We start from the raw sequence: 26,317 nt of genomic DNA, 5'->3' as shown, positions 1-26,317 counted from the left end.
TGCCGCTGCCGCCGCCGCTGCTGCAGTTAACGCAACAGCACACAGCAGCGTACACAGGCCGAGCCGAGCCGATATACTACCATCCGCCAGTGGAAGACAACAGTAACAGCAGCCGCGGCCGCAGCAACATGAGTTTAGTAGCAGACGACAACGACGAGGGCAGGAACGGCGACGGCTACGGCGGCAGTAGCAGCAAAAGCAGCAGCGGTGGTACAGTTGCTTCTTAAGTTGGCTCGTCGGTTGCCTGTTCAACGTTCTCCCCGAAACCCGCACGGCCTTTCTTGGGGATAGACTATTCATTTGATGTCCATCCAAGGTCTAGAGAGCAGACGATGTTACGCGAGCGCCATCTTTCTCTCTAAATGGTAAACTTACCACAATAGAAGCAGTAGTGAGTAGTTGGTGCGCAGAATGTACTTATCCAACAGACGTGTAAAGACAAACATAGCCACGAAAAATGTGCGCGGTGGACGTTCGTGTAACCCGAAAGTCCGCCGATTGACCTGCCAACTGTAAAATTACAAAATCTAATGTAGCACAACACGACTTTGTTGTTATATAATATTATATTGAAGACTGAACATGTAAGTTTGTTGACTAAAATCGTATAAGCAAAGTATTGCTAATGGTCACTAACTCATTGTCCTTAGGTTTTTTTACAGGTTTAACGTACAAGATTGTTATTTGTCTGATGTGTTGTAATAATAATGTTAACTGCGGCATATGAAATCGTATCCTGTGTCAGTACTATTGTTACGTAGGATATGGAGCGAATGGTTGAACTGTCGTTGCAGTTGCAAAATGTGAGTGTGCGTGAATATAATTTACGCTAATTGTTTTAAGTTACCTATGCCTATTCTCAAGAATACGCATGCAACGCTGATTGCGCGGAGTCGGCAAATAATTCGGACAGCTGTTTCTTTGCGTCGACTATTTCTTGTCGGCCTATGAGGTACACTGGAGAATTTGTGATCAGTGGTGGCTATAGCACGTATATCAGTACATAACGAAAGCATAAACTGGCGAGGCTTTAACATTTACATTGCTCATATGTATAGATAAAGGAATCTATGTAATTTAGAAGTATTGAATAGTGTAATACTCTGTGAAGGTTAGTGATGTGATGGACAAGTGATGGTTTATATGTGACAAGAAGTATTAGGGTTCTAACTATATGAGATCAATAGTTAGAAGATATGATGATACAGAATTCATGAAAAAATATTAGTAGATTTATAAATACTGAGCAATGAAAAGTTGGATTCCACGGAGAATAAGGATATACAGTATAAATGCGGGCAAGAAATGAGCAGGCAACGTAAAAGATGCCCCGAGTCAATCAGCAATGATACTAACAGGTTTGAGGGAAACAAATCATCCAACAAAATTGTCAAAAAAGGCACAACATATTTCCCAAGAAGTTAGAATAAAACCTGTTGACCTTTTCAGTGGTAAAGTAGTAGGCCCGCCAAGGATCCTTTTGAAGAAAAACTCAACCCATTCCAAATCGATAGCATTAACGACAAGCTCGGCAAAGCGACGGGGCAAAAACAGTAGGAAGAGATTCAGTGCCTCCATTCAGCATTCTGAGGAAATATTTGTGACAGCATTGAAATGGAACTTGAGCAGGAATCAGAATCGGAAAGAGACTCTAAGGCGAAATTTGGCTAACTGAGTTAACTACAAAAGTAAACTACAGGCGGAGAGGTCTGAAGGCAAAAACGAAAGACGCATAGGCCGGATTCTCAAAATTGATGTTCCAAGGAAACCGAGTATCTCAGTATAATCATGCGGCAGTTCACAAACGCATAGACCATTTCGACTTTCAAAAACGGAACAAAACGATAAGCGTTCTGCAATGGCGTCGTTACGATGCGGACACATCAGTGAAGCTTATACTAATGTCTTCATTTGTGTATACCTTTTCTTAATGAAAAATTTTGCGACGCACGTAAACAAGCTGATACTAATCGTTTTGTAAGCGAAAAGAGTCCCTCAATTATCGTCGGTCACACTTGTGCGTAAGGATAAATTTGCAGATATTTGTATAGTTACATGATCAGAAAACTCATTATAGAATTACTTAGAAAGAAGCGAAGAATGAGAAGGAGCGAAAATACGCAAAATGCCTGCTGCTTTAAGCGTAAAGACATACCTATTAATGCACATACATTATTATGTACAGAGTTTGCTAAATATCCGATACTTTAGTTCTCTTTACCCCATTTGGAGCGTCCAAAACTTTTATTTGGCGAACTATAAAGCATTTCATATTTTGATTAATTTTTTTAGCTGTTAAAACATATAGGATGATCCATCAAATTTAGAACAAATATTGCCGGGTAATTTGTCATAGCATATAATTATGTCGGAAAACGTTACGTCGTTTTTCTTTTTTCTTCTAAATGATATATTATGTTACTTTTTAACGAATCCGCGCTGAGGTTGTAAAGTGCTCGGATCATCATCAGTCGACAGTTTACGGCATTGCAAATAAGTGGCTGCAATAGGAACAGAAACAGCTTCTAAGGACAGTACGAGGCTACTTTTATAACAGAGGAAAAATAGTACAGGTAATTAACGCTGTCAAAAAGTGCTTTCCGGACAGTCGTTTTTTGTATCAGGCCATCAGCGACAAAATTTAATGTAAGTAAGGTTACAATGTTACAAATTGCTTAACAAAACATTAGGGGTATACGCCACAGGGCATAAACATCAAACAGATGCTGAGACCTTAAAAAATTCGGTAGACGTTGTTTGTTCCTCAAATTTATTTGGAATGGGGTAGCAAGTCGTCTTTTTTCCGAAATGTTTATCATCGATGCAAAAACCAACCGCAGAAACAGCCGCTGGCCCGCTCACGATTTGTATGATGTGGCTATTTTTTGTAAAAGCGATTCTCCGGCCGATACTCTTGCTCTGAACAGGGCGTTTAGTCAAAAAAATATCATATGCCCATGGTTCTTCCAAAAAGGCAAATGTCTGAGTAAAGAAATTTGTTTGCGCTACAAACTGTTAGGCGATTGTTTATAGCTGAAGTGTCTAAAGAAGGACCTTACGTTTTGCGGGAAGATGGTGCATCGGCCCATTTCAGCTTGTTAGAGCAGAGTTGGCTGCTTAAAATATGAGCATTTTCTAGAATAAGAACATACGCCACCTTACAACTCAGATTAAACCTTTTCGATTGCCATGCATCGAGCGTGATTAAGCGGTAATGCAAGAGGTCCCGACATGGCAGAGTCAACTCGTTCACTTGTGGTATCAAAAAGGCGTTGGTACATCTGCAAAAGAAGCAACGAACCTGCAAGCGGCCCAGGCCTCGAAGTAAAGCCGTAATTGCGGTGAATTATGATTACGTTAAATTACTATATCACTTTTATATAACATTATATAACATTTCGTTCAAATATCTGCTATTGTTTAGATACGGTTTAAGAAACAAGACCAGGACCGGGCAACACGGACATTTGCCGGACGAAGGCACGCTGTAGTTTTCAGATCAATTCATTAAGCGTCTCCGTTCTCGCACAGATGCGCTTGTTTGTCTTTTTTACCGACCTACGGCTTTATATAGTGATTTCGGCCTATTGACAGTCTGTTCTTTTACCGTTTTCAAACTTTCTGTTCGATGGAGAAGATCAGGAGAAACGTTCTTTCTTTTTTGATACTAGTTATTAGCTCAGTGTTTCTTGCCACATCTGTTCTACAGCTTGTTTTTAATCTACCGCACTACTATGGGAGATCTTTCCTTCTAATAATTATCTCTTTCTGAATTTTTGAGACTCCAGATGAGCTGTAAAAAAGTAGCCTCTTGGCGCAGTAAGATGTGCAGACTGATGTTGTTTACATTAGGTTTGGCAAGAAACCGATTACGGCCTTAACGACAATGTCTAATCAGTTGAATCTGGTAGATTAACTTTTATTCCGTTCCGGTGTTAACAGGCAAGATAGGTAGGGTAACTAGGGAAGTTCCGAGACATATTCGTATTTTTCTTATGCTCAATTTGCACTCTGCAAATAACGATAGTGCCAATTTTAATAGGCTATGTTGTTGACTGGATAGCTAGGCCTATTACCGGTGAATCTACCAAACATCTAGATGTTAAACCTATTATTTGGAGGCCTTAAGAGTCTCGAATTTCTCATGGCGCGTGGCACTATTTTCTCCATACTCTTTTTTTGCCGTTAGTTTCATCCTCCCGACTTTTACGGTCAATGACATCGGTCTTGTCTTCAAAACGGATGAAAAATTGACGTAAATGACCATTACGTTCAACGCGCTTGGGGTCCACCTGTATGCATAAATTAGTCCGTATTTTTAACTTTCTCGGTACCAATGTCGGCATAATCAAAATCGGTCTGTTTAGAAAAGATGGATACAGCATATAATTCAGGTTCATAAAACAACAGATATGTAATGAATGAAAAACAATGAAGAGGACTAGATATATACTTGTTACTAGGTCTTCGATAGCAAAAGAAAGAGATTACCTTAAGCTTCGGTTTTAAACATTGATTCACTTAATGACAGCTAACATATTTTCTGTAAAGGCTATTAATTCTCTTGATAGCATCATAGCTTATTCTTCGGCGTTCTCTATAAATTCTGCGCAGCGTCTGTTCTATTTGTTTTAGATCCTAAAGATGCAATATTATAAAAAAAAACGCATAGGGTACGTTTTACCCTGGAAATCTCTTAAAGGTTATGTGAATGCAGTAGGAAGTAGAATATTTGTCACGACAAAATTGATATATAATATGATATATAACATGTAATGATATGTAGAAGACGAGAGGCATTATCTACATATTCTCGAGCGTATTGCATTGTATCTTACCTTCTGTAATACGCTTCTCCATCGGATTAAAATTAATCATCTTAATTTTTATCTTACGGCTTACAAAAGTTTTATGTTGCTGACATTTACCTATTGTTGCAAGGTTTGGCGATCTTGCCTAAAGAAATACATTGATGACGTTGAAAAATTCCAAAATACCTTTTTGAAAAAAATGCGCTACAGCGTAATATGAATTGCAACCGATTTGAACGTCCTCTGGCATAAAACTTTGATAAAAAAGATGACGTAAAATATTTAAAAAGGAGAGGGCGAATGAATTATACATCGATTATAATTGCATGGACTACATAATGATAATATGTTTGCGTGCATGATGTTACGTGGAGGACGAGAGACAAGCACGGCAAGACAAATAATTGCATAAGTAATTCATGTTTGTCTAATACATGACATGTTATAGAAACCGCCTTCTTTCTCAATTGTATCTGTCATAGTACACTAAGGATGGCTTCTAAAAAAAAGATTTGTTTTTTCTATCTTTGTAAAATTGCACAATAAAAAAATGAGGCTTGGGCTTGATTTAGCTAGGGTGACCCTTTCGCGATGTTCGCTGATCTGTTCAATCAATCTCTCCTTTCTTTTTGGTTAGTCGTTTGTTTCCACGCCCTTCCAACTCGAACACGAATATATGGAACACAATGCCGCTGACAATGTGATTAGATATTGCAGTCACTTCTTGCATTCGTTGGGTATTTCTTTGCCCTGTCTTGAGTGGTAGCATACATCTAACTTTTCGACCAAAAGTTCGACGATTTTCGACCAAACATTCCCCTTGCTTTTTGCATTGGTACATTAAGGTCGCTTTTTCTCAGATGGGTTTGCTGATGTCTCCGTGGTCGGCAAATAGCTATCTTGACCGTTCTTTGTTAGCGGTCAGCCTGACGTTGTCTCATCCTAGTCGTTCCTCCGATACAGCTAAGGGGCAGCGATGTATACAACTAGGTCAGTTTGCCGAGGAGAGCTTTGTCGGACCCTCGACACCCTAAAACGATCTAAGACCGTGATCCTTTTGCATATTTTTTCTCAGTCAGTATGTCTTTGTTGCTAGTCACACGTCCCCGGTGTATGTTTCACAGAAATGATACTGAGGGACTCTGCAGTCTTTGCTGTTATCTGCGTAACAGCCAACAATTTCTTCATATAATAATTGCATAGAACTTGCGAGACAAAGTAGCCTCCTCATTTTGATATTTCTGAGTTTTTAATCATCGTGCAAATTGTATCCGTAGAAAAGTGTTTACGATGATTTAGAAGTTCTTGCGGAACATGAACTGAACTTCCTCGCCCTCTAAAGAAACCTTTCGTAACGACAAGTATATCATTGCTGAATGCAGAGTAAGGGCTTCCAGAAAAGTGTATAATAGTTTACATTGTATGACTCAACAATAGAATTTTGAGGCAAGTTTCCGAAATTTCATGTGCTAACTTCATTCGGTATTTCGTCACTCTGTATGAAGAAACTTATTTTTCATGTTCACTTTTTACCTTTCGATAAGCGAAATTTTGATAACTCTGTTCCTATGCTTTTAAATTTTACGGGCAGAACGGTAAGGTCTCAAAATAATTCAGAAACAGAAGAAGGCGATCTAAGTTAACTTAGTTCCACATAGTTCGAGATTAGCTTTACGAAACACAATTAGTCAATATTCATTAAGAACTTGAAAAGTTTTAGCTTAAAAATAAATTTTACACGATCCTATTTAAAACATATATACGTTGTAAATTTATGCGTTTATTTATATGCTACACAACAGATGTGTTGAAACTGGGTATCGGTAAAGGAAGTCGGAAAACAGTTATGAGGTACGACGAACGTTTTCTTTCTTTTTTCCCGTTTAGATTTTTGATCAGTCTGCTGTTAATACTTAAATCTTGAGGTTCAAGTACTTTTTATACAAACACACAATACACGGAGGCCGCATCGTTTAGAAGCAATCTGGATTCATTTATATTTATTAAAAAGTTACGTAAAACACTTGTATCGCCCGGTTAATATCGCCCGCATATCGCACACTCGAGAAAAGAAACACACTGAAGAGATAATTTTTACCATTTAATTTATTCCCGCTAATAATGATGAAAACATAAGTAGGATTAAATAATAAAACTACCTATCTTAAACTATCTTTACTCGCTTCGACATGCCTGAGCAGCTTTTCTCTTGCCTTATGTTGTTCTTGTTGTTTCTTCGGCATTAGCACGCTAGATAAATGCTCACATGTTAAACGTGAATCACATGTGAAACGACGAGAGTTCCTTCTAAACTCTCGTCGTATTCTCTGGCCCGGCTATTTGTTGTCGACCAGGTCGTTTTTCGTTGACCGAGCATGATTTTCCAATATATATATATATATATATCTATATATTGACGATGCTCGTGACGATGGTAACAACAATAAAACTAGTAGATTACGCTGACCATGCCATGTACTAAAACACAGTAATTGTATTACTAACAACTAAGAAAATGCGGATAAAAGATGGATATAATATATGCGGATAAATTTTACCTAAGCCACAGCAGCATGCGCAATTATATGCCAATTGTCCCGATAAGTCCCGATGTGTAAAGGTGAAACAGAATATTCGAAAAGTAGAATTTTTAGTTAGTTTATAGAAATGACATGTAGTTTGATATTCATACAATAATAACACGTCGTTACTGTTTGAATATCAGGTACCATGTAAACGAACACGGTCGTTTTGCTAATTCCTGCCTTTTTCATCCGCGTCGTTGCTATTACATACAAAGCTATGACCATAGGTTTTTTTGAAATTTATTAGGGCGTACGCATTTTCTCACATTTTCTCTTCCGTACGATGTCTTCATGTGCTATGTGATGTGTCTTTGCGATGCGTGTTTATGTGATGCAAAAAAATATGAAATATGGCTCTTAGGAGCGGTACACAATATCTTACAAGCACGCTTTGTTGCAAATATTTGTCCAGCCTGCGCCACCGTCTTGCCAAGAGAAATCTTTATTGCACTCGTTTTCACATCATACCACTTTGGTATTACAGTTAGTACAACAGCTTGATTTTTAAGGAAACAATAGGCATCTTTGAAAGATTAAAACAGGATTCTCCCAAAAGTTGCATAGGTTAAATGGCTTCAGTTTATAGTTTAGATACATAAGTTAAGTGTTCACAGTGGCAAAACTATGTTTTGCTTACGTAGGGTTTATCACGGAGCCACGGCCAAGAACTTCAACGGTTGATTTAACTGTTGTTGCTTCTCTCGAGTCGGAAAAAATAAAAGCTACATTCGTTATATGAACGGTTACTGCATTATTGAAATCGAACGAACCTAATAAAAGATTGAAGCTAATGATGGTAATTCAATTCGGTAAATAGTTTCTGGCTTAATAGAATGTTGTTATGTGCCAAATGATTTTTCAGAATTCGTGAATCCATCGTACATTATGCTATTGATTTTTGTGGCACTAGGAGCGTCAAGCTACGGTCTTGTCAGTATAGGACCGTTTTGCGCTTAATCCTTACTTTTGCTATAACTTGCAACACTAAGCATCGACTCTATGTAGGACTATACGCATATATGGCTCACCTCGTTTTGTCTAATAAAGGAATGCTTGTTTTTTTCCAATGTTTTTATGAGTTTTATGTAGATTTTATCAAAAATGTGCATTTTCTGTTCTGTAAATGTGATACCCTTCTGTAAGGTTAGTACAACCTCGACTGAAAATCAAGTTAACATAGTTAAAAGTAAATTACAGACATCTATAACGATTGCCGAGGAATAACTTAAAAACCACACGGAAATACAAATCGCAAACGCTTGTTGTGTTGTCTGCTCCAGAAGATGATGCGAAGTCATTACAAACAATTCCCGAACACTGCAATATTATTATAATATCAAAGAAATATTGCCACAAAGCTTCGCAGAACCGGTCTGTTTATTCGCAAATATCGTTATTTGCAGTCCTGTTGTTCCCGGAACATTTGGCTTGGTTAACAAGGGAGAGGAGTGGAGAATAATACAATAGTCGTTGACAAAATGTCTAGTATAGGTCTGTAGTTATGTTATCTTGAACATGACATCATCCTTTAAATCGCTGTCAGGTAATTAGAAGACTTCCGCTTGAAATACGATTAATTTAATTAACATCAAGACCAATTTAGATTAAGCACGTGATTCAGATAACGAAAACAAGCAAAAATAATCGGGTCATAATATAACGAAACTTAAAAACACATTACAAAACCTCGTATAAAACCAGACATTTGATGTACAGGATTCTATTGTTCCCTTAAGGAACATAGCGTATATGTTCATAAGGAAAAGAGGAAACATACCCCAGAGCACAGGAAAACGGACTGTTCGTTACAATACAGACTACAACAACATCAATTTCCGATATATTTCAAAACGAGCAAAATGAAAGTGAGTAGATTTTGCGGTAAGTGACCACTCTTGCATGAACTAATATTGCATTATATGCTGCAATCAATTTTATGAAGAAATTATTTTTATGCGAATTTGAACTGAGTGAAAAATTTCGTGTTACGTAACGAAGCATTTTAAGACGCACAACGGTTAAATAAAGGTAGGCTAGGTGCTTGCTAGATAGGCGCTAGCAATCCCGTACGGATTCAACTTCTTTCGAAATAATCCTAAGCAGACACGGCAAGCGAACTGTAGTAATACATATTTTCCCCAGTGGTCAAGGGAAAGCAACTTTCCATGAAGTTCAAACACTTCTGTTGCATAGAACGGAGCCAGTCGCAAATTGAAAAAAAGATTTGCTGTTATTTTTGTAGTCGAAAAGTTCCACCAGTACTTGATGCTGTAATATTAAGTTTGTTATTTATATTTTACCAGAGTTCTCAAAAAAGAGAAAATGTAATATTGAAACGAATTTGGATAAGGGCTTTGCTCTACAGGTTCTACACTGTTAATCACACTCCAACAAAATCCAAGTTGAGACATCGATAAAGAACATGTAAAGAGCGGTAATAAACTACATGGAAGAAAATAAGTGCTAAAGGCCCTTTTTCGAATTACAATAATCGCAATCATAACTTCCACTCAAAAGGTGGCTACTTTTTGGATAATTAACTGTGACATGAACTCGTTTGTGAGTTAAAATCTTCTCAACGCTTTACAATGGATACCAGGTGAATTCTACACATGAAGCAATTTGCAAAGATTTATCTATCGGAACTTAATTAATCAGGACAAAGAAGAAAAGGTGGCCCCAGGCGGTGAAGTAAGCGACGGAAAGGGAGGTGTGGTCGCTAAGCTCGATGCGAGAAAAGACAGCCTTATATTGTATGAAATCTCTAGATTCAGACTGTAGAGACTGTAGAGGAGGACGGCGGGACTTCTACGCCCATGTTTTGCAATGCAGGAGAGCCGGGACCATTGGAGGATTGGGGTGACGCCGCGCAGCTACGAAGTCGGTGGCCAATTGATAGGCGTCACAGCAACGGTTAGTATACAAAACTGCGACAAGATAAACCACGCGAATGATGCGTTGTTCAGCATAAAGAAATATGATTATCTAATATTTAATAGGGGCTTCAACAGAAAGTAACATGCATCAATCAAAACGACGACAAGCTTATCGAGCAAACACAATTTTGGCCTTAGGACGGGTAGACTAAAATCAATAAACAAAGATTTTGTGTACAAACCTAAGTAGCTGAGTAGCTTCAAGTAATAGTTTAAGCCTTGTAAATGTGATTATGGCCGGAATATTTGCCACTTAATATATTTACAAAATACGCTATCGTGTATTGATGTATATGGATTTCAGCACGGCATGCTTTTATGTTACATAAAAAAATATAGATATGACCTATGAAAAAATAAATGGTATTCAACATATTCAACGATATAGATCTATACTGGGATCGAGCGAACAGAGGCTTTAAGTAGTGAATTGGCACATATTGTACTATAGGTCTCTCACGGAGCATAAATAATAATAATAATAATAACACAGTAAATGAATCGGTTCTTTTTTTTACAAGAATTTGATTGCGGAAAGCTGTTCGCGAATGCAATAGTAAAGATTTTGCAGGTAGGAAGATAATACCACACTTCGCATAAAACGCAGATTTTTTTGTGTATTCATAGCTATGTGATTGCTATATGGCCAGAAATGGGAAGTTTCCGATGCGAACTACGTTACTAATCTAAGTCGCATGAAAATGTTCTTTTGACACATCAGTAAGGTAAAACGCCAAGGAGTATAGCAAATTCTAACCGTCTTAACCTTAATTTAGATTAAATATCTTTGAAATAATATTTTTCTATATTATATAGGTCTCTAAAAAATATTATTCTGTATTAGGTTAGTATATTTATACCTGACTTCGACGAAACAGTACTTATTGAGAACCAATTTAGGGCAGCTGGTGGGCTAAGGTTGGGCATAACCATATGCGATAGCGAACCCTGGGGGCGCGGCAAGAGTGTAGACGAAATTCATTGGCACAAGCTACGCTTCATAAAAATGACAGATTTATCCCAGGAAACATTAAGGAGGTGACCAACAATATTTTTTTGTTAAATAGGGCATTTGGACAAACGGCTTTTTGAGGCTAAATTTAAGCAACCTGGCCTTCAGCAAAACGGTCGACAATGACATTACCAGCATGTACAAGTGATTTTGCTTCCCGTAAAATGCGTTGATAAGTGGCGATAATTACGGAAAAATTAACGATCTCATTTATATTGCTCTATTAATATCTATAATGCTGAAACAATCATTTTTTAATACATGAAAATAATCGTGTAAAAATCATGGCGATGATATTGATCATTATGTTTGACTGACCTAAGTGTCCTTCGTCTTTCGTCCGATATTTCTGTCACGCGTCCCATCAGACGGCTGACTTCCACCACGACACGAAGTATGTTGACATTTTCATTCGAACCCACGCCACCAGATGTCGCCAATGTTTAACAATCGAACATTACGCCATTATCGTAACGTAATGAAATAATCTAAGAACAATTTTAGAAATCACTATATAAAGTAGGCCATTAATAAAAGAACTTGAATTATGTGCGTATTAATTTTTCATCTCTTTGTCAAATCTGATCCCTTTAATGCATGCGCCAAATTTTTCAAAAACCTGGTATTGATTTTTTTAGTAGAAAAAGTTAATTATTATATAAAAAATACGTCGCAACGGTTTCTCTCGTCGCCGGAAAAGAAATCTGTACGAAGCTTGCCTTCTAGTGCAGAGACGTGTAGAAGTTGCACAGTTATCAATAGTGTACTTTATCAATAAAGTATATGCATATTAAGATGTTTGATAGATAGCTTGTAAAAACAAGACCGCATTGATGTGCGTTGCGTAATTAAAGCCGGTTCCAAGTATTCGGCATTGCCTTTCCTAAAAAAAAAATGTATTACAAAAAACATTATTTTTATTAAGGTTACATGAGCCTTGTAATATCAACATGGTAATCCTTACTGAATATAGGTTTAACAAGTAAACGAAAAAACCGTTGTTAAGTAGGACCTAAGCGCACAGTGTAAAATACAGCAAGATTACAATGGCAATGGCAAATTTTGTTAAACTAGCCAGTACGACCGTCATTGAACATATAGTTTTAACGCTAATTAGAATATTAGACACGGATGACTCTATTTCGATCCTAATTCGATACTTACTACTGTATTTTTTCGAAAAGATGAAAACAATACGTTCATTTAACATCGAGCTGGAGGCAATCGTAGTCCTGTTATGCTTTCTCCGCTAGATATGCGCTCATTCGCCGCAGCGCGCTTTTGGCGCTTCACTGCGATGTTTGTCCTAGCTGCTTAAACTTAGAAGTTCGAAGCAGGTTTTTTTGTTTAAAGTGTAATTGTGAGCATTGGTTGGGTACTGTATTGATTTAAGTTTTTTTTGAAGTTTCACTGTTAATTTATGCATTGTATTAATTATCGCGTGCTTTCGTGGGTGAAAGTGTTTAATCGAAATAAGTTGGCCAATTTGTATTTCTTTTGCGACAGTACTTACTTACGACATTTCCTAGAGAAATATCTCAATTCAATTCAGGTTAGTTAACAAACACCTGTGTATTTTAAGAAAATGGAAGTAAATCTTAGTACCAAATGGGATGCAATGGACCGAAACAATAGGTATAGAAATACTTGCACTCGTTTTATAGCTATTCTATTTATTATTATTATTATTATTTTACCAATCACTAGCCGCAGATCAGCTTTTAAATGTATAACATATTATCTGCAAGTTTTTTCGATGCGTTAGAATAGGTATCGTACGTATTTTTGTTCATGGTTAAAAGTAATAACTATAATCAATATGAACTAAAGCTAGTATATCCATGATTTTCTTAAAAAAATCTCATGTACTCTGTACATGTACGGAATCTGTAAATCTCATGTACGGAAAACTGATGCTTCAATATGTGATAGGCAGCATAATGTTAGGAAGGAAGAGGTAAATTATTTCCAGAACGTTGAATGAAGAAAGAGAATAAAAAAGCTTCTTCATTGGCATTGTAATATCTAGAGCTGTTTCGGGCACCCCGACATTCTGCGGTTTCGGTGCTCCCATTCCACATGACATACATGACGATAAATGCTTTGCACTTTTGGGGCAAGCGGATCTGAAATCGCGAACACGAAGCCTCGTACCAAGACGTTGTGTCTGTGGAAACAAAGATACTATTAAAATAAGGGTTTAGAAAAGGATAACAGATTTAAAAAAAAAAGACATTTTTATTAACTAACTACGATTGTACGATGTAAACATCTGAACTATTTAAGAGACAGAATATTTCGTATGAGGCGTATCAAGTAATTTATGTGTTACCCATCTAGTTTTCTTCGGCAAAGAGCTATGAGTGCACGCAAGTTTCGCATCATTTCTGATTCCGAAGAGGAGGATAATGATATTGGTCCACAGAGCGGCCATGGAGTGGCCGTAAGAAGCTCACCGCAGTCAGTACTGGAAAGTGAAAGTGACAGAAGTTATAAAAGCAACGATAGTGGTACAACTGGTACGTACAACTTGAGTTTAAAATTGAAGCTGATACATGCACCTTATACATGGCCTTATATGTAAGAACAAGTCGATGTAGACAAAATATTAGACAACTACCTGGTGAAAATGTACTTTTGGGTTTAAAAGTTCTGCCCGGTTAGATAAATGGCTCATTATAGATGTTGCATGTTCACTACTATTCTAATAAGAACTATTAGTGTTCAAAATTTTTCGGTTGATTATGGCCATTTATTCATTTACTAGTATAATTATGTATCTTTATTATTATATTTCTACTAGGTTTCAGAGGTTCGAAAAAACTAAAGAAACGGAGAGCCCGGCTCGACTCAGATGATGACGATTCGGAATCTGAAAAAGCAGAAAGTGGAGTTCTCACCACGAATAGAAATGAGGTATGTGTTTACTTTATGCTTGCATGGTTACGCCTCTGATGCCAATGTTTTTTGTTGTGCTTAAAGCCATTAACGTCTCTGGCAATTCGTTTTATGGGCGCATCGATCTGATTTCTACGCACATTCAGCAAGTATACCATCGTATTTTATTTACGCGATATTTCAATATACAAGCCTTTGCGACCTTCTGTTGCTTCGAGCCTTAACGTGTTACAAGACTGGAGCTAAAGGTTGGAACGGTCTACATTTTTGTTATTACTAGCTTTTTATTATTTATGTAGAGGCCAATTGAACAGATTTTATTCAAGTTACAGTAAAACATATTGACATGTTCTGTTGTTAATTTTATAGAGTTACTGGTTACTATATCTCTTCAAACTGGATTCCTTAATTAAATATCCTCCTTAATGAATTGTCGCCAGTCGCTGGACACTGGAGCGTCTGAAGACGAGACGAGCCATTTGAGTCGCGAAAATTGCATATTCAACGATGAACAAGATCATGCCAACAACAACGATGGCGATGATGATTTCAACAGACAGTACAGATGCAACGGTTGGTAACTTTGGCGATACAATTATCTCGTTGTTACAAAACTATAATTAGAGTTTATTTCGCATTGTATAGTATTTTATAGATCATTCTTCATTGCTTATTAATTTCTTTGTACGGGCAGCTCTTGCGAAGTATTCCAATGAAAGTACTTCCTCCATCCTGAGCCGATAGTTCATAAGCACACTTTTGGTTAGGACTATCTGGAGTCGTTTGTTACCTAGCCATGTGCTTCCGTTCATATGTTACTCTGTTCCATGTTCAAATTATCATGCTGCTCATATGCAGTGCATTCTAAAAGGTAAAATATATCTTCTTCTTCGAAATACAAGCATTTCATCTGTGTACAACGCCTAATAATTGTCCAGGCTTATGTCATGGCCGCCTTTGTTCACGTATTGTTAACATGGCTACATAAGATTTGTCCTAGTTTAGCATAACTGACGCAGGTACATTTTCTGGCATGTCTATAATATTTCGTCACGATGAGTAAATTAATTGGGTTTACAAAGTTACACTTGTAAGAATTTTACAGTTCTATCTCTCGTACACAAATCACCTCCTATACGAACTGATGCTAGTAACGATCTATAAGTCTCTAAACGGATGTTACACTCCGTGATGTCTATATCAAAATCGAATGCGTGCAGAACGACACCTTCTGGTTCGATCTTAAGCAGCAGAGGCAGAAATGTTTTATTTTGTTTTTGTGGTCCACTTTAAGCACGCGTTTAATTCTCATGTATTTTGCACTGGTCCCGGAAATGTTTGCCCATTTACTTTTAATTTCTCAAATTTAAGTTTATTAGTGATAAATCATTGTTAATTATACGTATGTGATTCATCTCATGGTGCTATAAGGTGTCTAGTTATTGACGTCACGTTTGCCGTGGAACTTCATAACGACCTTCCTTGTAACAGGAACCTTTTGCCCATTTTTCTTCAATCAGAGATATTTTTGGACCTTTATTATGCTTAACTTATTTAATGATAATCGGGTAATTGACTTCACGTTTTGATTGCAATCTGCTGCATGATATACGTGTCAGAAAGTCGCGCGTTAATATGCGTAGCTTCCTTTTCGCTGTCCTATTGGCGGCGTAATAGATTCACGAGACAGTGGCATACAAAGACAACAATCGACACTTCGACCCAGGCGTTGGTGTCACCTCGGCCGATATCGTGTCAGCCCGTTGCTTAGAAACAGGCCCCAATGGCGTCTGGTTGGCATGTTCAGCGATTACTAGCCATAGTAAATAACATTACTTAGAACGGAGTGTCTTGGATGCACCTCCTCACTATTTCGGGAGAGATTTGCATATCTGCCGCTAGTGATTACCTGTGGTTCCTGTAGATGCTTACGACGGTCCTGAGAACTATCTCACCGTTAAAGGTTTACTGCAGAACAGCTAAAAGCTACCTAGATTAATGGCTGACTGCTCGTAAAGGTCAAAACGGCTCCACTTACGAAGATTGGCAACTAGCGGATAGTGTTAGAGAGGGGTCGAGTTGAGGGACATTTAAAGAACTACACAAGAGAGAGCAAGGTGAGTGTCGTGGAACTGCATACATATGCAAAAAACTTGTTGCCTTTGGCCATAAGGTCTGGCTAAGTGGACTTCTTTCTAGAGGTATTTTTAAAAACTCCAGCTCATCGCGGCGTAGCATGCTAAGTCTAGGAGTAGCCTATAAACCTAAAAGTTCTACCTGGGCGCACTCATCATCCGAGCCATTTGTTACAAACAGTTCGCATTTAAAATTATTAAGAGAAAGGCTAAATGTATCTTAGTGTTGTGAAACCTTTTTTAGAGTCTTACGGACCATACGTTGGTCTCCTGCTAAAGTATCGATGTTTAAAAACCAAAGCCGTACTTCGAACTGCAGTCGTCCCAAAAGTTCCTGCGACCCAACCAAAATGGTGCTGGGGTAGAGGATTCAAGTTACACTGCATACACCGATAAGAATATTATTGACTTCTACGGCGGATCTGAATCGTAGCAATACGTTGCTATACGACGAAGATACTTGTGTATCCAATTAGATGTCCGTGAATGCAAAATGAAGTGCTAAATTAGAATTGAGGTGCATATGCTAAGTTACATACCTAAATAAGTTACATATCGCTAATAACGTGGGTGATTGCTTACTTTTAAAAGCCACACTTTTTACTTCAAAGTTATTGAAAATATACGTCTAAAGAATTTAAGTACCTTTTCTTCAACAAAATAATAGTGAGCGTAGACATGGTTCATCTTGGTCCATATAACATTATCATTACGTTTGACATCTAGAAGATAGAAGATAGAAGTCCGAAATAAGACAAGATTTGCTAAAGTTATTTCATTACATGGATCACTGTTTTACAGTTACAACTAATTCTCTTAGAACCGAAATACATTTTCTTTCACTTATTCATACTTATTACTATGATTATTTTTATTGCGTGTTAATAAAAAAACGTAACTTCAGAGCCGCATAGTCAAGAGCAAAGGCAAAGGGGCGACAATGACGACGATCATGATAATTCCTCAGAAAGAATGACTTCAGAGGAGGACGGAAACGATGGGCCAGACGAGAATCAACAAGATGAAGGCAATCAGGAGAACAACGATGATGGCGATGGTAGGAGCCTATAAAGCTTCGAGTATTTTTAATAGACTGATATTTATTGTTTCGTTATTTAATCACACCTGTGGTATAATATGTGTGAGTAACAGGTGCCCCCTATCAAAGGATGACCTAATATAAAAAAAAAACATAGTTACAGCTTTGTTTTGATTGTTAGATTACTATTATGAAGTCAAATACAGACACAACTTGTATGCGTTTGTCTTCTTTCTTTAAAAACTGTTCAAGTACGTCTTTGTTGAACTTTACATCCTATATAAAAGGAAAAAGTTTTGTTTATAGACAGGAGAGCTGTCAAAGAAGCCAGTGGACGAATGGTTGCTACAAAACGCGTTGTAAAAAATCCTCAACCGAAACTGGATGTTACGAGACTGACAGGGGAGCGCGGACTTGGACAACTTCGAAATATGCATCCACATATTCGATTGAAAGGTCTGCATTATTGGCGTCCCAGTAGCCCTAGAGGAATAGAAGACCATCGCGGCACGTCAAGCGTTGCCGATTTTTCAGAGTATTTTTTCCAAACTTATCGTTTTCACCATACATAGTAAACTCTATGCTATATATATATATATATATATGAGCTTTTGAGACATCAGATCAAGAAATGTGACCTAGCGAGGGATAATAACCATAACCTTAAGAGCCTACAGTCAGGACCTAGAGACTAGGGAAGTAACATTTGTACCGTTCAGATAAAACAAATTATTTTCATCTTAATGGTTTATTCTGGCTTGTAGGAAAAGGTCATGAGAAAGAAGACCTGCGCTGTATCTTACATCATCTTCAGCTGTGGGGCCATCGTATGTTTCCGCGTATGCAGATGAAGGACATCTTTGAAAGATGTGAGAGACTTGGCACCAAGATGCCTGTCAAGGTCTACCTCCGCAAAATGCGCACGGGACAGATTTATGATTTTAACCAAGTAAGCCAGTCTTCCCAAGCTCAGTTTTTTCATGCTACATAATCTTTCATTAAAGTAGTAGATATGGAAATACATTGAATCTATCTCCGACATATCGTGGGCTTTACATTTATGGCGATACGTGTTGGTCTTGCACCTTTAGCCTGTTATCGAGGACGAAGATGATATCCTGGGTACAGAGGGTAAACATGCTCCTGATGATGATAATCATCGTCCTGCAGATAAAAACGGCGTCGATAATGCAACCATACTGGAGGATGGTCGCGATCTCTTCGAACAGCTTGTGGCCTCGGAAACCACTAATCCAAATCTTGAGAATTGTGATCCTACCTTTTCATATAAAATTTCGTCAGATAATTCCGAGTCGGTAAGTGTACATACCGTTTCTTCGTCAAATGTTTAGTATAAATCAAATTACACATCATTTCATCTATTTCATCTTTGTTGGTAGTAGTCAAAAACTTCATATATTCATATTTCGACATCAGAGTGACTATATAGAATTCTTTAAAACACTTTACACCATCTGCGTTTTTCCAGTTTTGCTGAGTTGATACCATTAATTTTATTGATTAGACAGGCTCCCTAAAAATGGTTGCAGAGAACAACAAGCGACATAGTATCTATTACAATTTCCCGCGTATCTGGAACGCCTACACGCAGTGTATACTACAGAATTCATGCGCGGCGAGTTTAGTGATGATATGTCTGCTTAGCTGGCTCATTGCCTTCCATTCGTTTTTTCATCGCACCGAAAGAGAGTAATCCCCATCAATTTTCACAAATTTTTACTTCCTGTTCCTTTCCGAAAACTTCCATTACTGGGGACCCTAGGCAATAACCTGGGTCCTTGGACAGCAGTGGACTAGGAGGTACGCAAAGCTGTTTTGGTTCACTGTATATAATCCCAGAGCTCTTTTAAGAAAAAAGGACGGAATTAAGATATTCAGTGTTCCTTATTGTAAGAGCTTCGCAAATGACCCGTATCCCACACGTTGCGATCAAAGCTACATCAAGGCCGAACGAGGTAAAATAGTTGTGAGGGATAAGTGATGAGGTAATTTGAACATTCATGCGGCCAACAACGCCTTCCTGCATCTTTTGGTGACGTGCGTAGTGAAACTTTTGCCGTTCGTGGAGAAAAACAACCCTAAGTACGGAAACGGGTTTATCCAGGTAAGAGGCGACATGGCAAAATACAAGGAGTCCAGTGTTCTGAACAAATCTACGATCAACACTAAATCAGTGCTTGCCGTATGAAGCCGGGCTAGAGCTTCCTGCCTCATCCTGTTCTCACCTGTTCAACCCATACCTCAGTGAGTCGCCTCTATACAAAATAACTCGAACTGATTACTCAGATCTCTTCTTTGATCAGGGAGACTTTTCAGCAAGAAAAAGGATAGGGTGGGCTCACGTTGTTCTCCTGAGCCAGGCTAGTCGACTATTTGAAGGGCTGAAGTTTGGCCATTTTGTCGTCAATGATTATTCTGTTCTCTTGTAGAGCCATAACGAGAAGATTAAGCACATTCACAAGGACCCTATCTCGAGCACTGTGGGTATAACCTTCTGGCTGGGCGCCGAGTGTAAGGATGCCTTGAAGTCGACGAATATTGCATATTGCAGGTTGCACGCCATACGTAATGCTCTTTTGGCGTTAGCCATCAGGATTACATACGTCGTTTTCGTGGAGCTTTTCTACGGAACTCGTGCTGCTCCGTTAGAATGGTATGTACGCTTTCTAAATAGCCGTCCAGCCTCTTAGTTAGCAAGCCGAGGAGCAGCTTATAGTAAATGCTTTTTTTCGCTGTTACCCGCCATGATGACGCCGTGCTTGGGTCCCCCTTGCCTTCATGATTATTGAAGGCAAAAACATCTTTCCAGCAGGCTCGAAACGTACGAGTATATAAACATCAATTAAATAGTCTAGCAGAGTGCAAGAACGTTGGCATATTTGGAATGCTCGTTCCAGACTCTATCTGGATTGGCGGCTTTCTTGATGCATAGGTTCCCAAGACATTGCATTAAATTCCGCATTGAAAGATATCGCGTTGTATTGACACCCCTCTTTCCACGATGCGGTAAAAAAAGGGCACCGCGCTCTGTATTGTATCGCTTAACGCAAAAGTCTCTAAGAAATGAGTCACTAAGGTCTGGAATTTAACCATGCAAGCTGCGGACCTGCCGTGGCGTTTTAGCCACTTGTATGGTCGTATGGTTTGCATCGCTGATCAAACAGGTCTCCAGGCGTTCAAAGTATTGTTGCTTCTGTGACTCATACGTTTTTTGACGGATCGTGTCGAAAACGGAGGGTTAAAGGTAGAACCCAGGCTGAGCCCTGACCATAAGTCTGAAAACCACCTGGGCCCCCAAAGTGCACGTATAGTTGAACCACGGCCTGCGCTTCCGGGGGGAGGGAGGAGCTGTACTGTAGACTAGAGAAATGTAATCAGATACTGTGAATAAATTTCGGCATTCATTACATCAGGTATAGGCAGAACTTCGTTTCAGGAGCTTGTCAAGGAGTTTGGCATCTGACAATACCAGCACTTCCAATTTGGACAATGAGGTCCATTGCCATTGATGTGTGAGCTTCAGAAGCTTTACCTTATCCCTGGTTACGTTCACAGCAAACATACCGATAACCAAACTTCCTGTATATCTTGGAAGAATCTGCGCCAAGGTGGGATTAACTACTCAACGACTATAGCCCGTGAGTGTGTTCTGAAGGGCCGTAGTGCAGCTCAAATTCGGGCGGTAGGAATAAGCGTCGAGATCGCCATCAATTACCAAGTGAGAAGTTGAATGACAGAACAATGCTTCTAGTCTATTAACAAGTTTCTCTATTAGTAGGTGCATTAATTCTGAATTAACCGGCCAAACATAGGCTGCTTTAATACTTAGTCGCTGGCTACATAATGTTGTGCTCCACTGGGCACGGCATGAGGTCGCCTATCCTATGATTGCGTAAAAAGGGATGCTTCTATTAAGGCGGCTAATCCGTTACTCATAATTGCCGGGCAGTGTACAGAGTAGAAAGGCGGCAACTTGAAGGGGCTTATTACTCAAGTCTCCGTTAGCACGAGGATGTGAGTACTATCCAAGCTTCCAGGGAAAGGAGCCTCCTCACAGTTCCACTGTGTAATTCTTAGCCTCTCCTCAAGGTCCGAATTCGCTACGAACTGCATAATCGTCTTCAGGAGGATTCAAAATGTCTCTTGCTAACCAATCTTGTAGGCATTAATTACCACAATTTGTTTCACGAAGTCCTCGACCGTTGGGGCGGGCGACCGTAGTCAAACTGTTCGGCTTGGTGTGGCCTTTTTTATTTTTAACGGTGACTTCGTCCTTTAAGGTGACCCGGTTGCTGGAACGCTCGGCTTTAAGAGTCCGGCTAAGCTGTCTGGTTTGACTGTTTGACTCCTATCATGCTGTTGTCATTGATGAGCTTTGGATAAGTATCTTTTCATTCCTATATCTATTGTTTGTCGGGATTCGCATATCCATCTTCCCTGCTTCCATGCTTCTAGCAATGTTGTGGGCTATCTTCTCGGTTACCTTGCTTTTAGAACTACATTGTACGTTTTCAACGATGGAATGCTGTGATTTGGAGAGCAAAAGAGCCGAGAATTTTGTATTTTGCTTTCCTTGCAATAATATCATTTGCCGCTTTGCAATCCTGGACGAAGAAAGGAACGGAAGGTGCATACCTCTAACACGGGTGGCGAAGTAATGAGCGTCTTTGAAGAAGTGTCCCTTTTCCTGATATATCTGTCCTTTGTAAATTTTATGCATTTCTGATAAGCAGTCTGTAAAATACAGCAAATACACTAGTACTATGGAGCAGTTTGTTGCGGTATTTTGCTGCCTTTGGTTTATACCTACAGATTTATACCTGCACACTACAGTGTAAAACCTAAAAGACTTTAACTTCGTACGGCAACGATATTAAGTTCTCTAAAGATGTTGTCCTCGAAAATTTACACGGTTTCTAGCGCTGTCCAAACAAATATACCAAAAACTTGAAAGTAATCAGTCTAACTATCTTTAAACGTAAGAGGAAGGTTTGAAAATAAACGCATGATTAGATTTGCTAATCGCGATACATCGCATTCATTTATAATGTGTCACGAGCTTGGAGATAAATAACGTGTGATAAACTAAGAGATTGTAGCGATAACTTTACACTATGCCTGTTTCAGACTATAATGGTTAGCGACGATCTCCGGGCCCAGATCGCAGTTAAACGCCTTAAAGCTCTGCAGAAAAGAGAGCAAATCAGGAGGGAGCGGGAACAGTCGCAGCAACAAAGTCTAGAAGTTGAGCAAATGATGATAGGGTGACAAAGCTGGAAAAATGGAACTTGATCAGCAAACAGATATACAAATTAAGATAGCGTTGTAGTTTGTTTGGATGAGCGAACTCTTCCAAGGGAAAGGGATAGAGGTGAAAGCGTTATTTGCTAAAGGGATATTTTTAAATGCTTTGACAGTGCAACTTGAACACCACCGAAGCACTGCAAAATTATAAAGCATATTTTTTTTTACAGAAAATGTGATTTTGCCCGGGCTACATGAATTGACGAAGTGACTGTTGTTAAAATCCGCAATTTTTTTTCCAATTTGCTGATGAAATAAATCTTGAAAGTGAAGAATATTCACAGATACGTAATAGAGATAAATTCATGGCAATGAACGTATGTGGTACGAAGCGAAGAGTGATTTTTATAAACTAGCTTTACCAATGTTTTGGCGATCACCTATTTCTGCAGTCGATGAACGAAGTTGAGAAAATGCCGCTTCCGAATATCTAAGCTTCTCTTGCAAAAATGCATTAGGCATCTATGAATATGCATCTCACACATACTCTGCTGAAAAACAACGTACGGGGAGCTGCATTAGCTTGTAAGAATTACAATGAGCATTTTATGATAGAAAAAAATTAGATTTCGTCAATGTATTTATATTCTAATACATGAAAAACCATTATTTAGAACTGATTTACGATTGCGCGCCATTTCTCAAAAACAGCCTAAAATTTCCTACTTTGCATGCGTTTAATGGAAGCAACATTGGTTAGTTAGGTAACAGTAATTTCGCTTCAAATAAGCACGTACAATACAGCCGTATTGAATCGATGCGCTTTATAAAATGAAGTTGCAGCTGAGCGAAACAGTGTGCGAAGTATTATCGCAACTGAATTTAAAACTACATTGCTTCTCCTCATTTGTGTCTTTCTACTCCTAAATTTGACTTCGTTATGTTCGATTTATTAGGAAGCAATTGTTTTTTCGTGTACTAAAAATTTTTCGAAGCGGCTAACATCTTAATTGTTTTTCTTTATCGTTTACGTGTTTCCTCTACTGTTCGTTATACGGACGAATTTTTCGGCGAAAAATACAGACATGCATCAAAGCGATTCAACTGTTGAGCTTGATTTTTTCTACAGCAGTCCGATACAAAAGTGGCAAGCCGATTAGACCCAGAAAAATTGACTCGATCCTTCATTATTCATTCGATATATCATCATTTATCCGGGCGCGGATGTCTCATAAAGGGCTCGGTCTTATTATGATATGTAGGTGCTGACTCGTCCAAAAGTACATAGTTAAGGTTAAAGAGACTGACGTAGATCCCTGCCTCATATGCACTTTTGGAGAATTGGACGGAGTGGAGCCCGGATTTCCCTCCTTCCGGGTAAACCCATTGATTGCTGTCACTAGCCGAAGTAATAGTTCCAGATAATCGCCTAAGTTACGGGTTTCTAGTAGGTGTGGGTTTCACAGTGATAAGCGAATATCTTAGATGTGGAACATCATCTGCGCTCAAACAATTTAGCCCTTAAACTCTCTAATACTTTAAAAAAAATAAAAAATCAGGGTGCTTCACCCCATATAGCATATTTAAGTTTCGGCGCGCGGGGGCAACAAAAATACGAATTCTGGGAGCCTCGAGTTCAAAAAAAAGACAAAGTGGCACGTTAATGTAACTGGTAGAGCCAATTAATCGGGTGATGCTGGGCTAATAAACTCAACAAAGTCAGCATCACATCGAGATTGATTAAATGACTTAGAATATCATGTTGCTCCGAGAAATTTTAAAAAAGATAATATTTAATTTTGAGATTTTTATTTAAAGCCTTTATTTAAAGAAAGATTACATTATTATAGTTAGATTAATTTAACATTAGCCGGTTGATCCTCAAAGTTAGTTAATGATTTGGGGTTGGCAATAGACCCCGGCAGTGGATAAACAGGACATTCACACACATCACAAATATAAATAGATTCACTATGGAATCTTAAAGAAATCCACGTGCTGCTAAAATACCACTCGAGACTGCACTACAGATGTGCACAGTCAACAAACGACGACGTCAACAAACAGTCGACGAGAATTTGAATCCATCACAAACAACAGGAAATAATCCTAAATCAGAGATATCACCTACCGATACATCGTGTAAGCGGCTACTGAATGCTTTTGTGATAATAGTTAGGACCATATAAAAAATAGTGAAAAAGAGTCCTTTTTAGAGTTACCTTTTAGGCAGTCGATATAGTTCCGACATAGTTGCAGAGAAGCGGGCTTTAGATCGCAAATGCCTAATTATCAAGATTTCCATATCGAACAAATTTTGTCTTTTTTTTTATTACTCCTATAACGGTACCTTACAAGCAAATAAAATCCATCTGGAAGTTGTATATGTTTTAAAGCCTTTTCATTGATAACAAAGTCTTGTTTAAGTGTAAACTACAGGAGTAATAATGACGTATACATCAAACGTTGTAAAATTTTAACCTATTTAAGATTTTAATTTATTTATCCTTAAGATTAGTATATTTATAGCTTGTTGAGATCAGTAGGTTCTAAGTTTCGTGCCATAGTGGCATCGTTATCGTTAAAGTACATTCTCACATAATTCACATATAAGATGGAATGACATCAAAAACAGTGGGATTTTTTTTTGCCAAACCATTATGATGTTTTATATTAAGCAAAAATCGACATTTGGATAGAGGTATTAAAAAAGTTTGCGACTATTACAAGAACGCAACATAAGCGATTTCTTTTTGTTGACAGGACTTAAGATTTGCTCTTTGCACGATCGCCGAAGCTCATATGGTTCTAACGTTCGGAGAACATGCCTATGTAGATTACTTGATCTTCATGCGTTCAAGTCAAGCGGCTTAAAGAACTAGATCTCTTCCCGGAGAGAAAAATCGCGACTGCATTAACAAGGAAAAGAAGGTCGCATGGCGGCTTCCACAAATGGTAATGAAGGTAATGGAGCTGGACCATTACGCAAGGAGAAAGGATAAGGCTAGCAATTACTTGCTAAAACCTGAGACGGCTATTTGAATAAAATCTAGGCGAAAATTCCAAAGGTCGATTTAGATATTCACCTAGTGACTTAAACAGTCGTATGCAAGCTAAATGATAATAATTTTTGCTCGAATGAGAAAGCAGAGTTTGGAATTCAGGCTTCTGTGTGTGACGGTGGTCAGAGAAAAGGACGAGAAGGATAACGGTTTGGGCTGACATGGTCTTTTAGATCAATAGGCTGAAGAGAGACTCAGCAAATCTAAATGGAAAGCTTGTAAGTCAAATCATACAGGATATTGGAAAAGCTAGAGTTACCGCTTCTAGGAGGATGATAGTAGCAATCTATTTATATAGGGAAACCTTCCTAATCAAATCCTTGAGCTAGCAAGCCGGTTCGGTCCGATGGGCAGATCCCGTGCCACGTAATGAGCTCCCGAAGTCATGGGTCTCTTCATAGCTCACACAACAGCCAAAGTGTCAACTTCCATATCCTTAAAAAACGCTTATGGAAAACACCTTTTTACGACAATACTAAGGTAACGACAGAAGGACAGTGACCTAGCTCAGTAGGTAACGTAACGGGCGCAGGATGAAAGTGAACGAGATGTATATCGGTGATTTACAAGTCTG

At 38.5% G+C, this 26,317-nt stretch overlaps 1 protein-coding gene and 1 long non-coding RNA gene across 10 annotated transcripts; one reads left to right on the top strand and one right to left on the bottom strand.

Annotated features, from left to right (window-relative positions):
• Nucleotides 1-244: 244 nt before the first annotated feature.
• Nucleotides 245-25,070, top strand: LOC111273683 (uncharacterized). Of its 8 annotated transcripts, XM_022855543.2 has the most exons (11): nt 245-584; nt 10,229-10,309; nt 13,685-13,863; nt 14,148-14,260; nt 14,683-14,815; nt 17,282-17,434; nt 17,723-17,872; nt 18,181-18,365; nt 18,508-18,732; nt 19,867-20,090; nt 22,565-22,702. In XM_022855543.2, coding segments are annotated over exons 3-11 (1,344 nt in total). In that variant the 5' UTR covers nt 245-584; nt 10,229-10,309; nt 13,685-13,703; the 3' UTR covers nt 22,566-22,702. The 8 variants fall into 8 exon arrangements, with proteins under 8 accessions (XP_022711278.1, XP_022711279.1, XP_022711280.1 ...); XM_022855544.2 differs by lacking the exon at nt 10,229-10,309; XM_022855545.2 differs by lacking the exons at nt 245-584; nt 10,229-10,309 and adding an exon at nt 12,620-12,704.
• LOC147753811 (uncharacterized) lies at nt 4,174-12,619 on the bottom strand. 2 transcript variants are annotated; one of them, XR_015316040.1, is made up of 3 exons: nt 12,509-12,619; nt 11,663-12,227; nt 4,174-4,292 (listed from the first exon to the last, which is right to left on the bottom strand). It is a non-coding gene; the product is annotated as an uncharacterized LOC147753811 (long non-coding RNA). The 2 variants fall into 2 exon arrangements; XR_015316039.1 differs by lacking the exon at nt 4,174-4,292 and having other exon boundaries at nt 8,752-12,227.
• Nucleotides 25,071-26,317: the final 1,247 nt, after the last annotated feature.

This window comes from Varroa jacobsoni, unplaced genomic scaffold, assembly GCF_002532875.2.
Source record: "Varroa jacobsoni isolate VJ856 unplaced genomic scaffold, vjacob_1.0 scaffold_215, whole genome shotgun sequence".
Lineage (NCBI taxonomy): Eukaryota > Metazoa > Arthropoda > Arachnida > Mesostigmata > Varroidae > Varroa > Varroa jacobsoni.
This window is presented reverse-complemented; position numbering and strand designations above follow the sequence as displayed.

What these genes read in the sequence shown, in the direction of transcription:
- LOC111273683 (XM_022855541.2), top strand. Translation starts at nt 12,930, where the DNA reads ATGGAAGTAAATCTTAGTACCAAATGGGATGCAATGGACCGAAACAAT. An exon ending in GCAATGGACCGAAACAATAG is followed by an intron (nt 12,980 to 13,684) that starts GTATAGAAATAC and finishes TTACCCATCTAG; the next exon opens with TTTTCTTCGGCAAAGAGCTA. An exon ending in TCCACATATTCGATTGAAAG is followed by an intron (nt 17,873 to 18,180) that starts GTCTGCATTATT and finishes TCTGGCTTGTAG; the next exon opens with GAAAAGGTCATGAGAAAGAA.